Consider the following 23,800-nt stretch of genomic DNA (forward strand, 5'->3'; position numbering starts at 1 on the left):
CTTCAGCCTTTTTCCACGGCCTGGAGACTCATTAGATTTGCTGGCCTTGTGCTTTACCTTTCTGTAATATTATCTGTCTCCACTGCACCGGCCTGGGATTATTGAACGGCTGGCTCAGCTGTGATGAGTAGGACGCGGGTTTCGACGGGTCAAGGGTCAAAGAAAACAACTTTCTTAACCATTTAAGCTCTATTTCATTCTGTACGATGGTGTCGCGCATGCACATACGCGCACGTGCGCACATAGCAATAAGGGTAAGTCTTGGCACTTTAGTGTTAGTTTGGATTTACAAGGAATAAGGCTGGTCTGTATTGACACAGTGTGGTGTCAAGGAGATGATGGATAGTTTAATTAGATCAAGCTAAGAGCTTGAAAATGTGTTAACCTTTTGGTCATGTAATACGGACCTCTGTACAATCCTACTGATGGAACACTGTTCCCTGCCCTTCAAACTCAAGACTCACCCCACCAGCAGTGGTGTGGACAAAGTACTCAACCTCAGTACTTGAATCAAAGTATACATATTTGCTCCATCAAATTTGTACTTGAGTTGAAGTACTAGAGTACTTGCTTTACATAAATACTTAAGTATTCAGAAGTACAGATTACAAGCATATTTTATTTTAAATATCAATGCATTGCATGTAGACATTTTAATTTTTTTTGTGAGCATGTAGATCTGCTATTTTCACTATTCTTTAAAAATATGGCGGTGGTTAATTCATAATGTACTTTTGTAAGTTTGGATCCTGGGAGTCTTTCCTAAAAATGTAGTCAGAAGTACAAGTCCCTGTCCTTCGAGACAGAAGATTCACCACCGGTAGACTTCATTGTGTGCTGCTCCTACATTGACTGTGGAGAGCTAGCATGTCAATGACACCTCATCTCTAAATGTGTACAGTCATATGCCCACTTCCTCCCTGCTCTCTCTCTCTCTGACCCCGTGGTGCCACCATGTCCCGACGGTGTGGGAACGACTTGTCAGCCCCAGGCTGGCTGGCAGTGACGTTCAGTTTGGCCCTACGCCAGCCACTGGGCTGGCCGCTCCCTGCCCCTGGCTCCTGCCCAGTACTGGTGCTTCTCCCAAGTTGGTGGGTGGGCAGGCAAGGACAGAAGGGACGAGGCGTGCTAGCAGAGAGAAAACAGAAGAAGAGCACGGCCTGTGAAGGGAGACAGGCGTACGCGCAGTGTAAACGGAGATGGAGAAAAAGAGGAGGCGAGGGCAGACTGTACGGCTGCAGAATGCACTGGCAGATGGACAAACTGATAGTGGTTCTCACAGTGCGGTCCGGTGATCCCCAAGCGGTCCTTGAGGGGGTTCCAGGGGGTGCCCAGATAAATGATTGATGGTTAGGAATCTAATAGACTCCTACAGGCCTGTAACTCTGAGAGTGTACAAATGCATTTGTACCCCCAGTTTGGTATGCCTAATGTATACCAAACTGGTGGTCCTTGAAAACAATAAAGTTTAACCGCTGCTTTATGATACGACGAACTTGAGCAGTGCATCTGACCAAAAAGCAATGTGCAGTGAGTCCCACACAGAGCGCTGTCGTAGGGCAGACAGATGAGAAAGAGGGCACAGCGCTCCCGGGGCTCTGCCAAAAGGCTGCTGACGACACCCGACCTGAGACCAAGCTGTCCACTGTTCAGCGGAGGAAAACGGCTGGGACGCGGGGGGGGGCGTGTGGTGGTTAGGAGATGCATGGCTGCGGAGGACGGGCCGAGCCGAGGCGCCTGAGGCGAGAGCGGGACAGAGCTGTCCATTTGATTCATGTAACCTCAGCGGTATCATGTCAGCAGTCTGGTCCGCATATCTGCACCACATATATGTACCACGCAGTCACAGTGTCAGGTGCGCCTCTGTCTTTGTGTGTGTTTGTGTTTTGTGGATCCAGGTGCACAACGGTTGGTCTGAAGCCTCGATGTGTGGCTTTTTCTGAAGTGCGCTTCTCTCTCTGTCTCGCTCTCTCATTGTCTTTCACTGTCTTTGGGCCGTACAAGGACCTAATAGGTTCATACAGAAATCCCACTGCTCAGAAATAATCACCTCTTCAAACACTTTATCGCCCCAGGCCAGCTCAACTGCTGTGGTATTCGTTGGGTTCATCTTTCAGAGTTTGTATTATGAAGCTCCATGACAACATGCCGGTTTAAGTCTCCCAAATGTTTACCATGCGGACATGTAAACATTCCTATAGATGAAAGCTCATGAGCTGTTAGTCGCAGATGTTCTTTTGGTGGAGCACCCTTTTAATGGCACTTACGAGTTGAGTTGCTCAGCCACAGGATTTTCATAGCATGTTGTTGCCCCCAAACAAACGGTCCCAACTGTAAGAGCTATAGGCTTGCCCAGACAGGCCTATGGCCTGAGGTTAGCTTTCTAGAGGAGGTCTGACTTGACATACGAGCTATACGAGACTACAAGCTTTATCCCATCGTTGAGATCCCCAAACAAAAGCACAAAGCCCATCCAGATGCTAGGCAGTGTCATTTTTCATTTCAGGGGGAAAAGAAGTTACTGTTTGAGGTGCAGAGATGTACTGTACAGTAATTTTCCAAACTGGAGTGAGTCGGCCAGCCGTTCAAAATGAACTGCCTGGGAGAATGCTGATCTTTGGGAATATTTAGGTCAACATCTATCTGTCAGGCATGACTCATGAGACGATTTTTGATAATATTTAATATCGTGATTCTTTCTGCGATATTGCAATATTTACTCTTATCACCCCCCCATCTGTCTCCCACTCACCATTCTCTCTCTCTCTCTTTCTCTTTCTCTTTCTCTTTCTCTCTCTCTCTCTCTCTCTCTCTCTCTCTCTCTCTCTCTCTCTCTCTCTCTCTTCCCCCCCCCCCACCCCCACCCCCTTCTTTTCAGGACGGTAGACAGAGCAGTTGCCCAAGGTCTAGAGATGAATGAGATAAGGGGGTCAAGTTGGTTAGGCCGGCTAAAAGGAGCGATGCATGTCTAATGGTTTCTCTGTTCTCCACCTCTGCACCCTGGTCTGAGGAGGCTCATGCATATTAGTTACCCATCTTTGGTTTCAACATGTCTGCATGTTGAAACCAAAGATCTTTGGTCATCCAGCCCGACAAAACTGATTTGTGGGGCTTTTGTAGTGCGGACCCACACACATACTACATGCACGACGCGTCTGCAGATGAGAGACACACAAAAACACATGCACCACGAACACACCAACATTGACCCGTGCATGCACATAAACACCAACATAGACATGGAACTGTGCATGCACATAGACACCGTCGTGAACCTTTACATGCACATAGACACCAACATGGACCCGTGCGTGCACATAGACATCGACGCTATCCCTCGGACCGCCCTAGGAGCCACAACACTAGATGGGTGGGTGTCCAGAGCAAACAGAATGACTGCAGATATTAACACAGCAGCTGAGTAAACAGCTTTGCCTCTAAAGTCTGCTTGTTTCTCCCACCATTCAGGTCAGCTCCCTTATTTGTCTTGGATCAAAAACGGTGATCCTTCAAGGCCACCGTACTGAAAGCGTTGATTGATGCTCGGCCGCCCGCTGTAGAGCGCTCGAATGTCGGGCCGTCGTCAGAGCAACTACAGCTCTTTTGGCCGATGAGCCACTTGGCAAATCTTTACAGACCACTCCTCGGAGACTATCATGTCTCACTTACAGGGATTACACATTGAAATTATGACCTTGTTGAATTGCAATGAGTGATTTATTGTTTTTATCAGATCGTACTGTAAATCCTCCCTTATTTACTCCATTTGAATCAGTGGCTTACGACGTGGCCCTGTTTAGAATGTCTCTGGTGTTGGACAACAGATGTACGAGTGTGTTTGTAGCCTACATTAAGGTCAGTTAGTCATCATGGCTGAGCTGTCTCTGAATCAGAGCAGGAAGGAAGCAGAGATCTATGGGTCAGCCGCCCACAATACTTTCTGAGCTCAAGAGAACACATAAGAACTCAAAACCCAGCCACTGGTTTGTGTGTGTGTGTGTGTGTGTGTGTGTGTGTGTGTGTGTGTGTGTGTGTGTGTGTGTGTGTGTGTGTGTGTGTGTGTGCGTGTGCGTGAGCGACTGTGTGTGTGTGTGAGTGACTGTTTTCATTGTTCTTCTCAAACTGTGATTTAGTCAGGTTGTTAGACTTTGTGCATTTTCCATGCCCTGTGTGTGAGAGTTTGTTTGATCACAGGCGTCAGTATGACTTTGGGCCAAGGAACAGTGAGGGTAATAGCAGTTCAGGTCCATGTTTTCTCCAGTGTTATGGACGAGTTGTTGTAACAAAAACAAACTAAGCTGCCGCTTCAGCTGATAAAAGACCAAACACAAAAAAATATATACTTTCAAGAATTATTATTTATTATTAATTTATTTTATTTTCAGCTGGAAGTGAATTAGTTACAATGCTATGACTATGCCAGGCTTTAGTCAATGACAGAAACTATTGTTGCTAACGTTTGGTTGTTATTTACTCAACTTTCATCCATTGTCCATGTCTGTTTATTGTAGGAATGATCATTTTGACTTGAGGAGCATCACTCCATAAAACCTGCATTAGTTCATTGTGTTTGAATGAGGCAGAGTAGTGTGGGCCGGTGCCGTTTTCACTCTGTTTTTTAGATCACACGCGCCTCCTTCCACTGGAATTCTGTCTGTGGTTTTCTAAGCTACTATCATGACAGTCACATGTTATAATTGGACCCACATTGCCAAAGTTTCCATTTTTCTGTTAATAAAACACAGCGTTGGCTCTCTGGCGGTACCTTGGACCATCTAATGCAGTGGTTCACTGGTTCCCAACTGTTTTTCCTTGCAGCCCCCCTCCCCTTCTTACATCTGACAAAAGCTGAGATCTGCATGCACACATGCTTTATACTTCTCATACGACGTTAGCAAAAATAGCTGATCTACAAGCTTTGTGAGCTAGTAGATCAGCAATTTTTTTGCACGTTTTTTTTTACTTTGAAAAAGTTTGAAAAAATGTTAGCTATTTTTGACAATAGTAATTGCCCGAAACAGGAATGCCAGGTTGAAAGTGGATGAAAGCAAGTTATGATTTTGTGCAACAAGTTAAAGATTTTGGACTACCAGGTTCCAAACAGACAAGGCCTCCCGTTCCCCTTCCACTATGGCAACCCCCTAAGGGTCCCCGGACCCCAGGTTGGGAAACATTGCCTTGAGCCATCTGGGTCCCTTGCGGGGGTTCCAAATGGACCCTTACCGGTCTGTAACTCTGAGAGTTATGGGGGTCCTTGAAATTAAAAATGTTTGAGTACCACTGATCAAGTGGGATCACACAGAAAGTGTGCAGCCATTGGCCACGGATGTGGCGTGCCAGCTTTCCTAACAACCACTAAATCAAGTGCATGCGTCTCTTTTCAGCATGGCAGGTACATTATCCCAGACACACATCATTATGAACCAGGAGGACGTTTGGAGGGCAGCCTGGCTCTGCAACGTTTAGTATCATAAGTCTGATGATGATGTCATTATCATCTCTGATGGTGACCACATAACAATCAGTGTCACATTGCACAGTGTTTGTGTTGTGTTATTGTGTATTTGATGACGTTCAAAGAGCTTAGGGTGTTGTTGATATTTTGCTGGAACATTTAACCAAAAAAGAAAGTTATCCAATGAATGTGCCCAAGCCGAGGCCAACATTTTCCAAGCTTGTGCTGGAAACTTAATCTGTAACCACTGTACGTGGGCACCAGTTAGCCGAGTGCTATGCTACAGTATTTGTGACTCTGTAGGTTTAAGTCCAATTTAAATCCTTCCACCACACAGCAGCGCAGAAATGTCTCCTAACTCTAGAAGACATTTGCATGCATGTGGTTTAGGTTAGACTGGTATTTTGTAGTGGTTCTCCAAGTTAAGCGTCTGTCATAGAAACTACAATATAATGGTCAACGTCCATTATAACTAGAATGGTAATAGAGACTTGCTCACTTATTTTAATGACCTTTTGAAATGTCAGCGCCAGAACAGAAGAAACCCAGCTCTGTGTGACATGTGAGCCCCACTGTCATTGTAATTGAGAACTTGTGATCTTCTGAAAGAAAGACGGGCTGGCTGTTCTGTAATTACGTCCTGATGATGCTATTATTTATCCCATCTTGTGTCCATGCCGCTGTATTAAAGCGCGGGCATCTGTCCCTAGTCCTGAGCGCCCAGATCTGGAGCAGATGGCGGGGCAGCCAGCGGTGAGCACCCTCCTGTGTCCTGCCTCCTCCGGCCCTCGGCTGCTATTTCAGGTACAGCTGATGAGGCTAATCCCTGCGTGGGGGATATCCAGGCCTCGGTCGGTCAAACGCTACACACCGTGTCCCAGATAGCGGTTTATAGAGACAGTGACCGAAGAGGAGAAAGTGTAGGAAAGTCGTGTTGAATGGCGAAATGCAACAAGGAGAGGAACAGGTCAACGGGGGATTATTGCTTCACAGGAAATTGATCACACCGAGACACACCGCTGCAGGCGCAGCCGCTTCACATACGCCTTTTTGCGAAACAGCACATCACGGGTAACAGTGGGGTTCGGGGACCCCTAGGGGTCCTTGTGGGGGTTCCTGGGGGTCCCCAGCAAAATCATGGATGCTTATGGGTCTGTAACTCTTACGTGTCCATTTGGTTCCATTGGCACACTCTCAGAGTTAAATGAACAAAGAACTTTACAGTGTAGATTGGGTTCCAATGGAGGTCCATGGGTGGGGTCCTTGAAAATAAAAAAGCCAAGTCAATCCACTCATTTATTGTTGGTATAACGTTCTTAAGCCAAGGAAAATTCAATTCAAAATAAATGGAAAAAAAAGGTTGAGAATCCCTGCCATAGCCACGGCGTAAAATTCTTCTCTTATGGGAGTCCCTGGTATATCTTTTCAAATGGGGTCTGTGGGCTTATATGTATCAATTTGGGGGTCCTTGACATGAAAAGGTTTGAGAACCACTGGCATAGTGCACTTGTGGAGCGGGCCTGAGTCTGTATTTATCTTGGTGATCTAATAATGAATCAGGGGGAAGAAATGGATTCAAGCAGACCGTGAGTCTCGAGTCTAATATCAACCTTTAGTCTGTCTGCATTTGTCATTGTCCCACCATTCCTACCACATCTACCGGCATCAAACAGTAAAGAGCGGTGCAACTCTGCATTTTATGCCGAAAAGTTTAGAATATTTTAACTTTAATGCGCAACAAGGAAAATGCGTAGGAAAACAATGTTTTGCTGGCTATGTGTTTCTGCTACTGACCCTATTTTCGGCACGTCATTATGGGTCAAAATATTTGCGATGTAACGTGTTGTGAGCTTCTAGATCGGCTATTTTCTTTCGGACTATAACATGCCCAAAAATAAGGCCACCAGGGTTTAAGTGGTTAATTGGAAGGGAGTGAGGGGGAGAAAACCGTGTGCCACAGCGCTCTGTCAGGTCCTCTGACAGTGTGTGAGTTGTTTTTTACTGTAGCTGGGCTTCTCTCTCAGGAGGTCAACCCCCCCCGCCCCCCCTCTGCTTACCAGGCACTTTTTTTCTCTCACAACAGAATGGGGGCCCCGCCCGGCCGCTAGCCAATCACAATGATTGTGAGTTGCAACTCTGGACATATTTGTTGGGGAATTGGGGGGGGGTTATGGGAAGTATGCGTTGTGTGGCCTTCAAAGACTGAGTTGGACGGCATCCAGTCCAGAACAAAAGGTCTTTGGTTCCAACTTATCGCCACAAAGACCCAACTGCATTCTGTTATTGTCCCCACATCCACACCAGGGGCTGTGTGCAATGCATTCTGGGACACTGCTTTCATTCCTCAAGCCAGTATCCACTCAACAGGTGTCTGCAATATATTGAATGGTTTTGTTATATACATGACTCCGAGTCTGATCAGTTAATCAAATAATAATTATTCAGAAATAACAGGCCACTGCTCTGACTTTGTTTACATTGCAGCATTGGCAGCAGAAGCAAATTAAATAATTAAATATATTGGGTCAAATTTATTCTATTTCTAAGTAGCTGTGTGCGGGATAATGTACAGTGAGACGGTCATTCTTGCTAAATAATGACCAGTTACACATCATATAATAATATGTAATTATAATAATGTAATACTATTCACTCTGTGGAGCATTTAAAAGGAAGGGAAATACAATGAGACCCAAAGTAAGGGCACACACACACACACACACACACACACACACACACACACACACACACACACTCTCGTAATTCAGATTTATATTTCTCTTGTCAGAGTTGAATTCAGTTCAAATAAAAATGGCATTTACAGAGCAGGTTTTAGAAGTGATTAGATTGATAATTTTCTCTGACAGGTGGCTGCCTCCTGACATGACTCCCCTGTGCTACAGCGTTGGTACTATGGCGTCAATGGGCAATGTTTGACTTGGAATATGAATATTTAACGAGTTCCAATGTGCAGTCGGGAATGTAATTGTGTTAAATGATCCGGTTAGTTCCTTTGTGTAAATGCCATGCCAGCTTTGTTTTAATCCCCACATCCTCATTGACTAGTTGGAGATGGAAGTAATTGCAGTGCAGGGTTTTATTCAGCCACCTGAACGGGTTAGTGGAGTTTCCTACAGTTGTTTTTCTTTTTCTTTTCCCTCTTAAATATTTACCCCCACAAATCTTATATTTTGATTATTGTTATCGGTCATGGACAGTAATTCCTTTGCATATTTAGGTTATTTGCTGTGAACCTTTTTGTTTACAAAGCCTAAAAGCCAAAAAGAAATGTAATTCTTATTTTTCAATGTTCAATGGAAAAACACAATTAAATCATGATCATCGTGACGGTCCTAATCTAAGTCTTCTCAGAGAAGCACTATCCCGCAGACCAGCCTGTGACATTTGGATACTACAATGTTGTAGAATGTAGATAGTTTCCTTCGAACAGTTAATAATGACATTGACTAGTTGTATTTTAATAACACGTCACTCTTAGAGTGCACTGGTTGTTGTGTCAGTGAGTTTGAGCTATATAGTTCTTGGCGGCATTCACTGCTTTATCTCACAGCAGATTAACAGACTGCAGACAGAATTATGTTAGTAACTGGGTTCAATGTTGTGTACAGTTTTAACTGCTGTGATAAAAGCAACCAATCAGATATAGCATCAGTGAAACAACCTCTCCCCTCCTTGTGGGTCTCCCCAGTGGTATAAGGAGACAGTGGCGACAAGGGAAGTCCAGATTACTTGATCATTACTTCACTCATGTAGACATGTATCAGTTCCCCAGGAAGTCCTTTGCCTTTTTTCTTTTTGGTCATTAGCAGTCAATAAATACATTAATTTACAATATTTATATGACACTCTACAGCACTGCTTGTGTTGTTTCTAAGGGTCTACATAATCTGTGAAAAAAACAAAACAACTGGTCCATTGGTAGTGAATGGAGTTGTCGCTACTCTCTCTTTACACCACTCTGGGTCTCGCTCTCCCTGCCTGTCTCTTGTCTTGAGTCGTTTATTTCCATTGGGCCCTCAGGAATGTAACGGCATAATCAACTATTTCTAATAGATCCTGCCTAAATCAATTCATCAATGTTGGTTGAGTGCTTAATGTTGATGAATGAGCAGAACCCCTTGGTAATTCTACTTGCATATAAACCATTTACAGTAAAAAGAAAGTTACAAATGCAGTCCCTCAGCTCTCTTTGGCTGGAAACACAGGTAATTGAGTCAGCAGTTGAAAGGCCATGAAGATGCTTGCTGTGCCAAGCTATTGACTGATCACAATCTGATCGCTGTCTGGGACAGTGGTTCTCAAATGTTTTTATTTGTGCGCATTAGGCCACGGACCCCCCATATCTCTGAGAGTTTGCAAATGGTTCATTTGCACACTCTGAGTTACAGAACTGTTAAGGTCTTGGCTCCTAACTCTCAATAATTTAGCTGGAGACCCCCTGGAACCCCCTCAAGGACCCTTGTTGGTCCCTGGACCCCACTTTGAGAACGACTGGTCTCGGACCTTTTGGCAGAAAGGCAGCTGAGCTGTTGCAGTCTCATCCTCTCAATAAATGAGGAATCTCCTACGTTGTGGAATCGGCTCGCTTAATTTAGAAAAGTGGTCATTAGACAGCAATTCTGCCTGATTGAAATTCAAAGAGCTGACCAAGTGCAGTTTTAAGGTAGCTGCATAGTCAACCAGAACAGTCCGCTTCGGGAGGGCTCCCCCAAACTGAAACAAAATGTCATCTGTTCTAGTGTAGTAAGCATTGGGCTTTCAAGTGCCGCATGGTCTCTGTCAGAGACCACTTGAAAGCCCAATGTATTCTGCATGCACTCTCTGTACATGTTTTCTACCAGTGAGTTTCCAGGGACTGAAAACGGCACGTGAAAACACAGAGGGGTACTTCAAATCTGGAGATGAGATCAAGGACATACACTAGATTAGATCTTAGATAGATGCTAGGTTCATTGTTTACCTGGTATCCTATAGTTTCATTATAAAGATAATTTCTTTGATAGTATATTTGAATGTTCTTTACAATATTGTTTAGACTGATGCTAGGTTCTTACCTTTGATCCTAGTTTACTGAGGCACTACACTGTGACTCTGCATTTGATGTACTGTATGTGTTTACCTTGCTTATTGTAAGTCACTCTGGTAAAGTCACTGGATAAGCAGATCTGCTAAATGCCTAAATTGTACACTGTAAAATCCTGTGCGTTAATCTAACTCTGAGAGTGTTCAAATGTAACTGAATAGACCCACATAATATAGCGCCTTTATCCAAAGCCCTTTACAGTGTGCATTACATTCACGCACACATTCTCACGACAGCAGAGGAAACCATGCAATGCCCCAACCTACTTATCAGGAGCAGTTTGTTTTGTAAATTAAAGCCCTGCTTCGTCATACTACAGTGTCGCACAAAAGTAGCAAATGGTTGTATGTCTGTGGGTTTTATAATGATTGAACCAAATGAAAAGCAAAAAACAACAACAGCTTGTGACTAAATAATAACTATACTGGATCCATTGGAACAGGTTATTTTGCCATCTCCTGAAAAGTAACCGCTTTGGACATTCAAGGTTTCCACCCGACAGCGACAATATTATGTGTTGATGAAAGTATGAATTGATGCTGCTTTTTTCCATGCAGCTGATAATCTGTCATTATAACTTGGCTATTGTAATGCTTTAATCCGTTGTTGGTAAGCCAAGTAGACCTCCATTAATGTATAACTATGGGATGGGGATCGAGAAAAGGAATGGGACGAAATCAATTTCAAAGTTATTGAGAATCGAGAATTCAACAAGGTTTTGGCTTATCAATTATCTTATCGATTCTAGTGGGACGTCACGTCTTAGAAGACGAGTCACTGGCACAAAGATGGTATATGTTGTTCTAATAACACTTTTGATTTTCTTGCCAATTACCAGTAAAACAAGGAACGTGAGTTGTACAACCAGTGATCTTTCACCAGTAGAATCCTGTGGTTGTACAAGGGAATTGAAAAGGTATACTGTGGACTTTGTGCTCGCTTTAGTTTTTCCTTTTTTTGAGAGGCTCTAAATCACCTCATTAATCTGTTTCCTCTACTGAGGTTGTCCAGAGTTCCAAATCCATTATGTAACCCAGGCCAGACTGGACACATCAAGGAAACAAGTGTGTGTGTGTGTGTGTGTGCGCGCGTGCGCGCACGTGCGTGTGTTTGCACGTGCATGTGTGAGAAATCCGAATTGTCCAATATGAAATGTAAATTGAAATTATAGTAACTATGACAGGCCTGATTCATTGTGTGTGTGTGTGTGTGTGTGTGTGTGTGTGTGTGTGTGTGTGTGTGTGTGTGTGTGTGTGTGTGTGTGTGTGTGTGTGTGTGTGTGTGTGTGTGTGTGTGTGTGTGTGTGTGTGTGTGTGTGTGTGTGTGTGTGTGTGTGTGTGTGTGTGTGTGTGTGTGTGTGTGTGTGTGTGTGTGTGTGTGTGTGCGTGCGTGCGTGCGTGCGCGTACCTCGGTACCTTGTGCTCTCCCTCAGTGTGTGATTAGATTGAGAGGCCATTCATTCTGATTTTGTAGCCAGTCTTTAATGAAACACCTGAGACCAGTGTTGCCAACTTTTATTTCCTGAAGCAGCAGTTGAAAACACCATTACACCACAACGGACTACTAGTCATGTAGTTGTAGCTATGGTGTAATGAGCTCCTTTTGCTCAGTATAATAAAATATTGTATTGCATTGTACACTTAACTGATGTTGGCACTATTCCTCTTGGTTGTTATTATTTTGTTTTATCCGTAGGTGAAAATTAGCCATCTGATATATTGGCTCATTTGAGCTGGTTTTGAAGTCTGAAAAACAAACAAAGGGAGGGGGAGGATATCGCAATATTCCATAAATATTGTGATGGCAATGTAAATCAGTGGACCCTCAGGGGTTCTTGAGGGGGTCCCAAATGAACCCTTACAGGTCTGTAACTGTTGAGTGTTCAAATCCATTTCCATTTGTACACTCTTAAGCGTTATGGGGGTCCTTTAAATTAAAAAAAGTTTGTAAACTTTGTAAATTACTAACTAATGATACAAATATATTTGTCTAGGTTCATTTAGGTTTGTAAACGTGTTTAGCTCTGAATATTTCATTTTAACCACTTAAACCCTCTCTACTCTTAGTGAAACGGATCATCGGATCAACTGAACTTGGACCTCTTTTTTCCGTCTGCAGCACATCTCTTTTAGATCTGCTATATTTGACGAACGTTCCCCCACCAGAATAGGCATGCTGGGGTTCAAGTCGTTAATGTGTATTGTTTATTCTGTCTCTTTTCAGAGATCCGGGCGCAGCTGGTAGAGCAGCAGAAATGTCTGGACCAGCAGACGGAGATGAGAGTCCAGCTGCTGCAGGATCTACAGGACTTCTTCAGGAAGAAGTCCGAGATAGAGATGGAATACTCCCGGAACTTGGAGAAACTGGCTGAGCGCTTCATGGCAAAAACGCGCAGCACCAAGGACCACCAGCAGTATAAGTAAGTTGGTGTCCGTTTTATATGTGGTTTTGTGCAAAGATCGTCTTGTAGGAAGCTAAGCTAAATTTACCTTGCTGGTAAACAAGAACAGAAATGGCATGAGATTAAAGAATAGATCAGTGAAAACCGGGGCCTTATGGCCAGACAGCACCAATGCAACTAGTCGCAACAAAACAGTTGCGTTGTGTAATGATACACACAACGTGGACTGGACTGGCCTTAAAGGCCAGTTCATCACACCAATGATACTCCTTGCAACTCCTTGCAACATGTAACTACTTGCAACTATTATCCCCAATGGCAGTTGCAAGGAGTTGCATTGGTGTGGACTGGCCTTAAAAGGTTTTTGTTGCAAGTCCTGTCTGTTTCATTCTCCTGGGCTTAGGGCTGGGCAATTAAACGAACTTAACAGACTTAACCTCGTCATGTAGGTCAATCCATTCTTTTCTGTTTTTTTCCTTGTATATCAAGGAATGGACAGAAAATTCTTAAAGGTTTTTTATAATTGACCAAGTCGATTAGTCTGATTAACCACTTAGCCCTGTATTATACTTTGTCGTACAATGGTGGTGTGCAGAAATGGCGTAAATAAACGATTTACAAGCTCACGGCTTGTAGATCTGATATTTTCACTATTTTGCATTCTTTTTTTATCTACTAATAATCGTTCATTAATCATAATCGTGGGAAAAATAAATAATCATGATCATAATTTGAAGTCAATAGTCTCTGTGACGCGGCACTGCTTGACTCCAAGTCTTTTTGTGGATGTTGACACACACAGTCGCTTGTCATGCTCCTCAGGGTCTTGTTCCGCTGTAGGACTCTGCTCATATTGACAAGCGCACACATTAGCATATTGTTTGAACCTGTGGTTGGAACACAAATAAAGAAATAGAATAAGTATGTTTGTCCGCACTGTCTGCAAATAGATCACGCTCTTCACCTGACGCACCAGTGGCAGCAGAGGGTGTGTGTGTGTGTGGGTGACTGTGTGTGGGTGGTTGTCATGGTGTGTTGCACAGTCTGGTCATTTTTGTTCGCACAGGTAAACATTTGGCGAGTGTCTGGGAGGATATTTCTTCAGTAAATGCAGTTTGACGTTTGAATAGCAGCTCTCTGCTGTAGTTTTTATTTTAATTTTATATAAATAACACAAACACAGTACGGCATCTGTGTTCGCCACGTTCTTTCGGTTGTTTTAATTGGGCTGACTTAACTTGAGGTATGAAAAAATGTGGTTTTTCATTCTGTCGTTGGCGTTTTAGCTTTGTGTGTGTGTGTGTGTGCGTGTGTGTGTGTGTGTGGATGATGGAGTTGGCATGGCTGAGCAGCAATAAGCTGAATTAGCATTATGCAGCTAAATCGCTGGGTAATTAACTGGCATTTCTGCCCAGACAAACAGTGTGGTAAGCGCTCTGCATTCGCTGAATGCGTCTGCTGTAGATAGTCGCACTCCAAATCGGAATACTGTTTACAGATTTCACAGATAAATTGGTTATATTTCGCACATTATTCTGAGAGTCATCAGGTTACACAAACTAGCGCATGTGTGTGAGAATATTAGGAATAGTAAACATCTTTTAAAAGATATTTTTAAGAAGCCCACAATGCTGACAATGCCTTTCTTCCTTGGGCAAGAAAAAATGTTGCGAGTAGGGCTGGGCTCAAATCAATATCACGATCAATGAATGATGATTAAAAAACTAAATGTCAAAAGCTTGCAGATAGGCTATTGTCGCTATTGTTGCACGTCAGTGACGTCACCAAATTGTGTAAGTAATACATTGCTTAATCAGTCTTAATCAATGTATTTGAATTTTGTTGTGTCGATATGTTGAAATGAAAACTATATATATTTAAAAAACGTGCTTCTCGATTATTCAATTAACCTACATGAGCCCTAGTTGCAAGCATTGTGTACGCTTTTGATGTCGAAGATTTTGTGAAATTAAAATGCATTATTTCTGTGGACTTAAAATCATTGTTTTATTTGATGGCCTTCCTGCCCTGGCATTTGGCCTTTGTGCCCTCAAATAAATTACACTAAGTGGCCTTGCCCCTAAAATAATGAAATTCCTGGCCTGGCTGTGAGAAAATCATTAAAACAAGATCTTAATGATAATATAGCATTAATTGTAAAAAGTTTATGTAAAACAAATGTCATTGTATTTTTTCTTTAAAACCTTGAACATCATTTTGTTAATCTATTGATTGATCATTATTGACATAAACATTCTCTGAAAATACTGTCGGCTGCCTGGTGAACGCTTCCAAGATTTTAAAGTCTTAAGAGTTAGTCATGTTGGATTGAGTTTGTTTGTATACCTGTATTGTCTTGTGTCTAGCTGTGTAACGTACAGGGCGTGTTGCTTATATTTGTCTTTGTGTGTCAGATCTTGTACTTTGATGTGTGTGCAGAGAGTGCCTGTGGCCTGATACATATCAAACTGGCGATCCTTGGAATTCAAACGTTTCAGAATCACAACCTTACATCAACAGGATGATCAGCTCACAAAACCGCAGCTCAGTGGAAATGTTTAAAAACTAAATTTGACTGGCAAATGCGTCACGGCCAAAGCACGATCTCCATTGTAATGTATTGATGGAAGAGATGATATGATATTGACTGATTGATGATATCTATCTATTGTGGTGTGCTTTTCTATCAATCAATATATCAGATGGAAGAGAGATGTCAACAAGACGTGCGGAAGGCGGAAGTGATCTGATGTGAGCAAGTCGGCGCAGCTACGCTGTAGTTACGCAAAGATCTCGTTCTTAAAAAACATTTCTGTTATTATTTAGAAAAATATAATGTATGTATATTTTTTAAATGATTGGATAGTGCCACACTATATAAGCTAATTTAGGTCTAATAGCTTAGGCTTACAATGGAGATCATTCCCCAGTTCTAGTCCAAAGACACCCTGAGCAAAATGCATCACTGGATCAGGACGGTGCACACCACCGGCTTTCTCTTCCTCCCAGAATGCACTGGGAAAAAACAACAGGCCCACAGCACACAGTTCCTGGGAGTGCCATTCAATTCAGTCTGCATGGTCCACTTGTGTACTGTGTGACTGTTTACAGAGCACACATACAGACACAAATGGACAAATATCGACCCACACATACACTCACTCTTTCACTACTTCTCTCACTACTCACACACACACACACACACACACACACACACACACACACACACACACACACACACACACACACACACACACACACACACACACACACAGCCACAATGTTTGCTCAGGGAGGGATAAGGGGATGGCAACTTGCAAGCGAAGGAATAATTGAATTATTTATATTATACCAAAGCCACCCCTGGGAACATCTTGAATAGACCACATTTCATCCAGAATCAGGCTTCTGGTTAAAGAACTTCCTTTGCTTTTGCTGCAGGCTTCAGGTGACATATTTTCCACATATTGAGGCTGTTTTCTGAAGCTACAGTAATATTACCGACTGTAGTTATTTGTCATGCACTGATTAGATAAGGGATTGATACGAGTCTGAATCCAGGGAGGTTGATTGAGAAATCATTTTAATTTTAATAGTTAATCAGCTTGCAAAAACGTGTTATTGTTATTCACTTGGAACAAATGATCCCAATGTTAAATGTGTATTAAACATCTTTAGCACTGTTAGTGTTACCGAATCGTAGTTTATTGAGATTACCACTTAAGATGAATAACCGGCAGTTGTCACATTCCTTTGGTAGCTGCTGTAACGCTACACCACGCAGAGCTGCCACTCATTGTGATGTGGCTATTAAAGGCTGGTACAGTAGCTAAATGAAAGATGTTATCACCAAGGCACTAAAGGGACTTTGCAGTATCACCCTTTGTCACCGATAGGAGCTCCTCTTTCAATACACAGGCAGCGTGATTATGCTCTGCTGGCAGTGGACTGCCGCCCGTGTAGGTGATTAGATTGACTTTGACCTGCCGATTCCTGGATTTAGAGCAGAACACAGACACACACACACACACACACACACACACACACACACACACACACACACACACAAACACACGAACACACACAGCCTAGCATTGCTGTCGGGCAGAAACCTTGTATCTCCATATTTGAACTTGTCATGGTTTCTTTCTCGTAAATGAATGCCCTACTCGGTCTGTCACACAAAACTAGCGGCGCGTTGTGACCATGTAGATCGGCTATTTTTTTCTGTTTTTGAACTTTGCTGAAGTGAAAGTGAAAAGTAAACAGTTTTGGACATACAAGGTTTCCACCCGACAGCGACGATAGATATCGCAAGTTGATAATGAGTTCTCTCTCTGTCTTTAGTAATTAAGTTTCCTTGTCTGTACCTGCGTTACGGCCCCTCAGTGGTCTGTCTGTCTGACCCGATTCCTGCCCCTGGCGGAAGGGGAAATGATGACATTGTAGCCGTCGTTTCCTGCCATTATGTGGGGGTAAGCAGAGTCCCAGAGGTCGTTCAGCTGCCATGGTCTGCGTCACAAGCCCCCGTCCCCCCGTCCCCCCGCCCCAGCCCTCTAGTTAGATGCAGCAGGTCATTCCATTAACCATGCCATTGCCCACTAAATCAACCTATCGATTTATTGGAGGGCACACTTGTGTGTGTTCAATGACTCTGTAGTCTCACATGGTCAGCCCCGCGAATCCAGTGGTTCTCAAAATGGAGTCCGGGGACCCCCAGGGGTCCTTGAGGGGGTTCCCTGATAGAATTAATTATTATAGCATCAAAATCAGTTTTACCACTTGAACCCTATTTTATGCTTCAGCTATTGAAAAATAGGCTGATCTACAAGCTCACGCGACTCGTTGTGAGCTCTTAGATCAGCTATTTTTGCAAAACGTTGAATCTTGAAAAAATAAATTGAATGATTTTAAATATATTTACATAAAACAAAATCGTTTCAGATAGTGGTCCATGGCCAAATACCTATCAATTTACGGGTCCTTGACATTAAAAAGTTTGAGAACCACTGTCTAATCTTGCTCCACTAAAGGCCAGTCCACACCAATGCAACTCCTTGCACTAAACTACTTGCAACTACTCGCAACCATTATCCCCGGTGGCAGTTGCAAGGAGTTGCATCGGTGTGACATGGCCTTTAAACTGTTTTGTTGCAAGGAGTTGCATTGGTGTGGACTGGCCTTTACGGCCTGTGTCTACACCAATGCAACTAGTCGCAACTCCTTGTAACAAAACCGTTTTAAGGCCAGTCCACACCAATGCAACTCCTTGCAACTGCCATTGGCGACAATGGTTGCAAGTAGTTGCAGATTGCATGTTCATTCAATCCAGGAACGCATCTGTGCCATTTTAGATTTTTATTTTCTAAATCCTAACAGTTGCTGTTATCCTGTTGCTATATCAGTGGTGCTCCAAGTTTTCCATGTCAAGGACCCCCAAAATGAACCCCATCTCAAAATATGTTGTTCCAGGGACCCCCAGAAGCACAGATCGGAGTTAAAAATGTTTGCTTTAAATATATATTATATATATTCAAAGATGTGCACACATTTTCCAAGATTTAAAAAAAAATTGCAGATCTACATTAACAAGCTCATACTGTAGCTCATAGTGCGGCACTCGGTGCACATCTACATTTGGTGTAGATGGAAATACTAGTGTGGACCTAATATAAAGCCCTGGGAAACACCGGTCAGCTAAGTTTATAGGGGTTTAAGTGGTTAACTCTTTTGACACTGGTGTATATATATCATGTATAGTACTGTTGCTTTTCGGGCACATTCTGGTGTTTGGTGTAGGCGGGGGGTTTCGCTCCTCTATACTGTATTAGGAACCTGTGTGAAAAAAGTGCCTCTGTCACGTGAACTCGGCTGCAGTGGATCGTACGTGTTTTAGGGTGACGTCATTCACTGTCCCAAGCCAAGTTGGCTGCTGCCACTGGTGACTTTATGCGTGGCCAATTTAAAACCCAAGAGTTAAAAAGGATGGATGCAAAAATAAAAGGCCCACTGCAGTGCAGCGGGGCATGACGACATGGCCTGAAAGAAAGCAAAGGCGTTTGTTGTGGAAATCTAGGAAGCTGAGAAGAGAATACGCTTAAAGCGGCCACCTGGACATTATGCGAGTGCTCGTGCATATAAGCGAGCATGAATGCATAAATGACACGGGCAGACCCACACTCTTCTTGGCGCATGCCGACGTTGCGGTGACACAGAATGAAAGAGCTACAGTCTCCACTGATGCATAATGCAGAAAGGGTTTTTCACAGTAATCGCGGTTTGACGGAGCGTGAGGCCGATTCTGTCCAGTGATCCTGCAGCTAGAACACTTCTTCTAACTACCCCCCTTCCTCCGACATGATGAACGTGTCCTGTCCACTGATCATGTGAGCTCGGCTCTTAGCTCTAAGCTCATTTGGATTTTTCTGACATTGTGTGAGTGTGCCAATTCCTGGATGTATAATTTTTTTTGTCTTAGTTTTGGATCCGTTCTTTTTTTTGTTCTTCATAATTTATCTGGCTTCGTCTTTTGTCACGTGCAGTTTGCTTCTTCCTGTTTTTGAAACGTCCCCCAGCTTGGGAGAGGGAGAAAGAGAGAGAGTATTTTTCAGCTGGCTGGGATGTCAGTGGCGTCCATTATGATGACTCAATAGAAAAGAGTGTATTATTGAATTTTCACTCCCACCACAGCAGATAGTGTATCAGCACCGTGAGCTGGTGGTTCATGGCTGGCTCGCTGGCCCCCGAGTGCAGAGTTTCACCTGTTGCGTTGACAAGTGCTGCCTGCCTTTGTGTGCTAACCTTGGGGAGGGGGGAGGTGAGGGCACATGGGGTCTGATATGGGGAGATGGGGTCTGGGGGTCGAGCAGAGGCGAGTCTCCATATGGTTCCTGCAAGACTTGACCCTAGACCCCGTAAAGAGAGCGAGAGAGAGAGAGAGACACACACACACACACACACACACACACACACACACACACACACACACACACACACACACACACACACACACACACACACACACACACACACACACACACACACACACACACACACACACACACACAGGTATTACTATACTTGTGAGGACAAGTATTCATTTTAGGACAAGTGATTTTATGAATGACATAAAAAAAATGTATCACAATTATTTTCCATTTGCATAACCCTAAGACGATCTACAAGCTCACAAGTTGTGAGCTTGTAGATATGCTATTTTCTGTTACACCCAAGTATAAATCAGGCATAACTCCAGCCCTAAACCTAACCTCTAAATGCCTACTCCTAATCCAAACCCCAACCTGAATCTTTTCCTAATTGTAAGCCTTACAAAAACATTTTTAACCATAAAACAACCAAACCAAAATGTTCCTCACAATGTCTATTTCTCAAATCCTACTATACTACACAAGTATAGTAAAACAAGTGCACACACACACACACACACACACACACACACACACACACACACACACACACACACACACACACACACACACACGTGCATGAACACGGTCACATTATGTGCTGCTCTTTAGCAGGCAGGAGGAATGTTTCAGATTAACCCAGAGGAAGTGAGCCTGCAGGTTGGTGCTTACCCAGGGACCAGGCTCTCTGGCCTGGACAATGTCCCACAGTTTGCCTGAAGACAGCAGACACAAGGCACACAACTCTCAGCCTCACGCCACTACGTCTCTTTTACATTCTTAAGCTCTTTAACATGCACAAGGAAATGGCAGATCTACGAGCTCCCGTTGTGAGCTTGTAGATCTGCAATTTCCGGCAAGCGAGCGTACTATCTGTACAAGCATCAGTCTCTCTTTCTGTCAGACTCTTTTTTTTTTAACCCATACTTTATTTATACTGGTTTTTGAGGGAGGCCTGTCCCAGGTCGGCAGCAGTACGAAAGTTTCAACAACTTATTAAAAAAACGTCAACAGAAAAAACTTAAAAGTAACAAATTACATTATAGCAAATTGTATCAATCAACAATAAACGTAAATGTAGAAAACACAAAAACACTAGTTGGGGAAGCAGTTGCAATTATCAATAGAATGTAATTTAAATCAGTCACTCAACGTTTAAAAGACCTAAACAAGGCAGATTTATCTGCATGTGGTTCCAAGCTGGAGGGGCGTCGTTCACAAGGGCCAAACCTTAGGCACCCCTCTCTCTCTCTCTCTGCAGCTTCAACCGTCCATTTCCTGATGTTTTAATTCATATGTTACTCACTTTTCAACTAATAGCATGTCCATATCTTCAACTTGAAAGTGTACTGAAAGCTTGCGGTGCACTCTCACCCAGTTGCCGCTGGAAGTCGGGCTTGGTTCGGAAAACACCACAAGCTGTGCCCCAGAAACGTCACGGATGCCTAACTTAAAAGTCCCTGTTCTGACGCGCGCCGCAATCCCTACAGTACTGTATATATGGAGTATGTTTTTTTTAGGGCCAGGAGCATCAATATATAGGGCAACTCGACAGCAAGGTAGGCTTACGAGCATCCCGCTAATACTTTTGTGATGGGCCATGATCTACTTTGCATCAGTCTGGCAGAGTGCAGAGTCTGGCAGACAGAACTGTGAGCCCACCAAGGCCTTGATGTCCTCGCACAGATGATAAAGGCAGAGAGAGAGAGATGAGACAAGACACACTCACGCAAACATTTTAGTGACTTTGTGAAGAGTGACAACTCCCTCTCTTTCTCTCATAAGCCATTCCAACCTTTGCATTTCTGCGTTACAGTGTTTATCTGATGTGTGTGCCTGGATTATAAATACAGTATATATACCCATATATGGAGATCAGCACAAAATAGGCAACGGTTTCTGTTGTGTGTGTGATGTCAGAGTCAGACCAGAACTCGATCAGCGAGGGGTGGAGAACAGAGGGTGAGAGGGAGGGAGAGGAAGATGGAGGGAGCCTATTTCACCCGACCGAAACCAGAATATGCTGATCAATGCGTGTCTCTTTGCGTTGTCGGTGCAATAACCGTGGCAACACCGGCCGGCGCTTGGTGCTGCTTATAATATGTAAACGTCCAGTGAGATTCACAAGCGTTCCATCTGCTCATTCGTTTTTCTTCTGGAGACGAGGTAAGCTCTGACAAAAAAGTCTCATTTTATCTTCCCCTTCAGGAAAGACCAGAACCTGCTGTCTCCGGTCAACTGCTGGTACCTGCTGCTGAACCAGGTGAGGAGAGAGAGCAAGGACCACGCCACGCTGAGCGACATCTACCTCAACAACGTCATCATGAGGTTCATGCAGATCAGCGAGGACTCCACCAGGCTTCTCAAGAAGGTAACTCTCTTCAGACCCCTCCCACGTCTTAATAAGCTCACGGCGTGTCACATGTTCGATGCGTCGTGAGCTTATAGATCAGCGATTTCCGGCGCTTGACACCGCTGCACGAGAGAGAGCATAATTCAGGCACAAGACGGATCTGTCCATGCTGCTTTCTGTATCTGATCACACACACACACACACACACACACACACACACGCACACACACACACACACACACACACACACACACACACACACACAGTCTCTCCTGCTCTCACGTTGACCCCTCCTTGCTGATTGTCCATTTTATTCCGTCATCCAAATCGTTCCTCGAGTTGACCACAAATACAGTCCAGATTTTTACTGGCGGTTCAAATTGGGCACCGGTGTGCCGCCAGGCATTTAGTGTTTATACAAAGACAATCTTTCACTTTCAGCTTAAGTAAAACAAAGTATATTTAGTAACGATATATGATACGTATTCAAGCTCTTCGCTTGATCTGTACGACGCTCCGTTGCAGAGCTTGTGGTTGAACTCTGGTGAGCTGCAGTTACAGTGCAGAGGAACCTCGGCCACCACAGCCTGGCTACAGTATGTCCTTAAACGCTTAATTTATGCTCCGTCGCGCGGTGGTGCCGCGCGCAGAAAATAGCCGACCTACAAGTCTCACGACGCGCCGCGTCGGCGGCACGTCGCGAGCTTGTACGTCGGCTATTTTCGACGGGCAACACGAGTATGAATCAGGCTTTTACCCTCCAAACTTCTAGTCTATGGACTCGTGACCAAAACCCCGGGCCTGTGCTCCCCTCCCACCACAAAGACGACAACTCCCAGGCAGATTAGGAGGTCCTGAGCAACAGGAGTCACATGAACCCACCACAGCAGCAAATTACAAAGCGGCCTCGCTGCTTTGGAGCACAGCTCTGTGTCAAGTTGAACTACTGAGACTTTTCTTTCTTTCTTTCTTTCTTTCTCCCCCCCCCACACTCTCTCTCTCTCTGTTTCTCTCTCTGTGTCTCTCTCTCTCTGACTCTGTCTCTCTCTCTTTCTCAGTCTCTGTCTCTCTCTCTCTCTTTAAATGCCCTTCCCTCCTTTGCCACATAGTCTGAATTCCACACTAAGGGCAGTAAAAGCCAGCGGGTCTCATTCATGTTCAAATTGATTAGGATCTCTGATGGTTTCCGGTTTCATACGGTCGTATGGAGGAGTGGTCTTCAGCACTCACTCGCCTCCCCTCGTGCGCACACACACACACACACACACACACACACACACACACACACAAACAGGAAGTTGCAGCAGTCATTTCCTTTTGGTTGTGGTTAGAGGGGTCCTGGTCGTACTAATGAGGCCAGATGTGGAACAGGGAGGGCCACCTCTCACAACATGCTGCTTGAGTTTGGCCTGATTTGTAGTTGGTTGCGCACCGGTGTCGCGCACTGAAAATAGCCGATCTACAAGCTCCCAGCGCATCGGGATGCGATGCGCCGTGAGCTTGTAGATTAGGCTATTTTCTCAGGCTTTACTCTCTCCTCACCCCTCCCACATTGTTGAGT

At 44.0% G+C, this 23,800-nt stretch overlaps 1 protein-coding gene across 7 annotated transcripts in view; it reads left to right on the forward strand.

The window, feature by feature from the left end:
* The window catches only part of srgap1a (SLIT-ROBO Rho GTPase activating protein 1a), a 119,883-nt gene that overhangs the window by 24,639 nt on the left and 71,444 nt on the right, over positions 1 to 23,800 (forward strand). For all 7 annotated transcript variants that reach the window (XM_084059712.1, XM_084059713.1, XM_084059716.1 and 4 more), the window contains exons 2-3: positions 12,783 to 12,978; positions 22,095 to 22,257. In XM_084059712.1, the coding sequence (XP_083915838.1) occupies positions 12,783 to 12,978; positions 22,095 to 22,257 (359 nt within the window). The remainder of the gene's footprint in view (positions 1 to 12,782; positions 12,979 to 22,094; positions 22,258 to 23,800) is intronic.

This window comes from Gymnoscopelus microlampas (assembly GCF_963454915.1).
Source record: "Gymnoscopelus microlampas genome assembly, chromosome: 6".
NCBI lineage: Eukaryota > Metazoa > Chordata > Actinopteri > Myctophiformes > Myctophidae > Gymnoscopelus > Gymnoscopelus microlampas.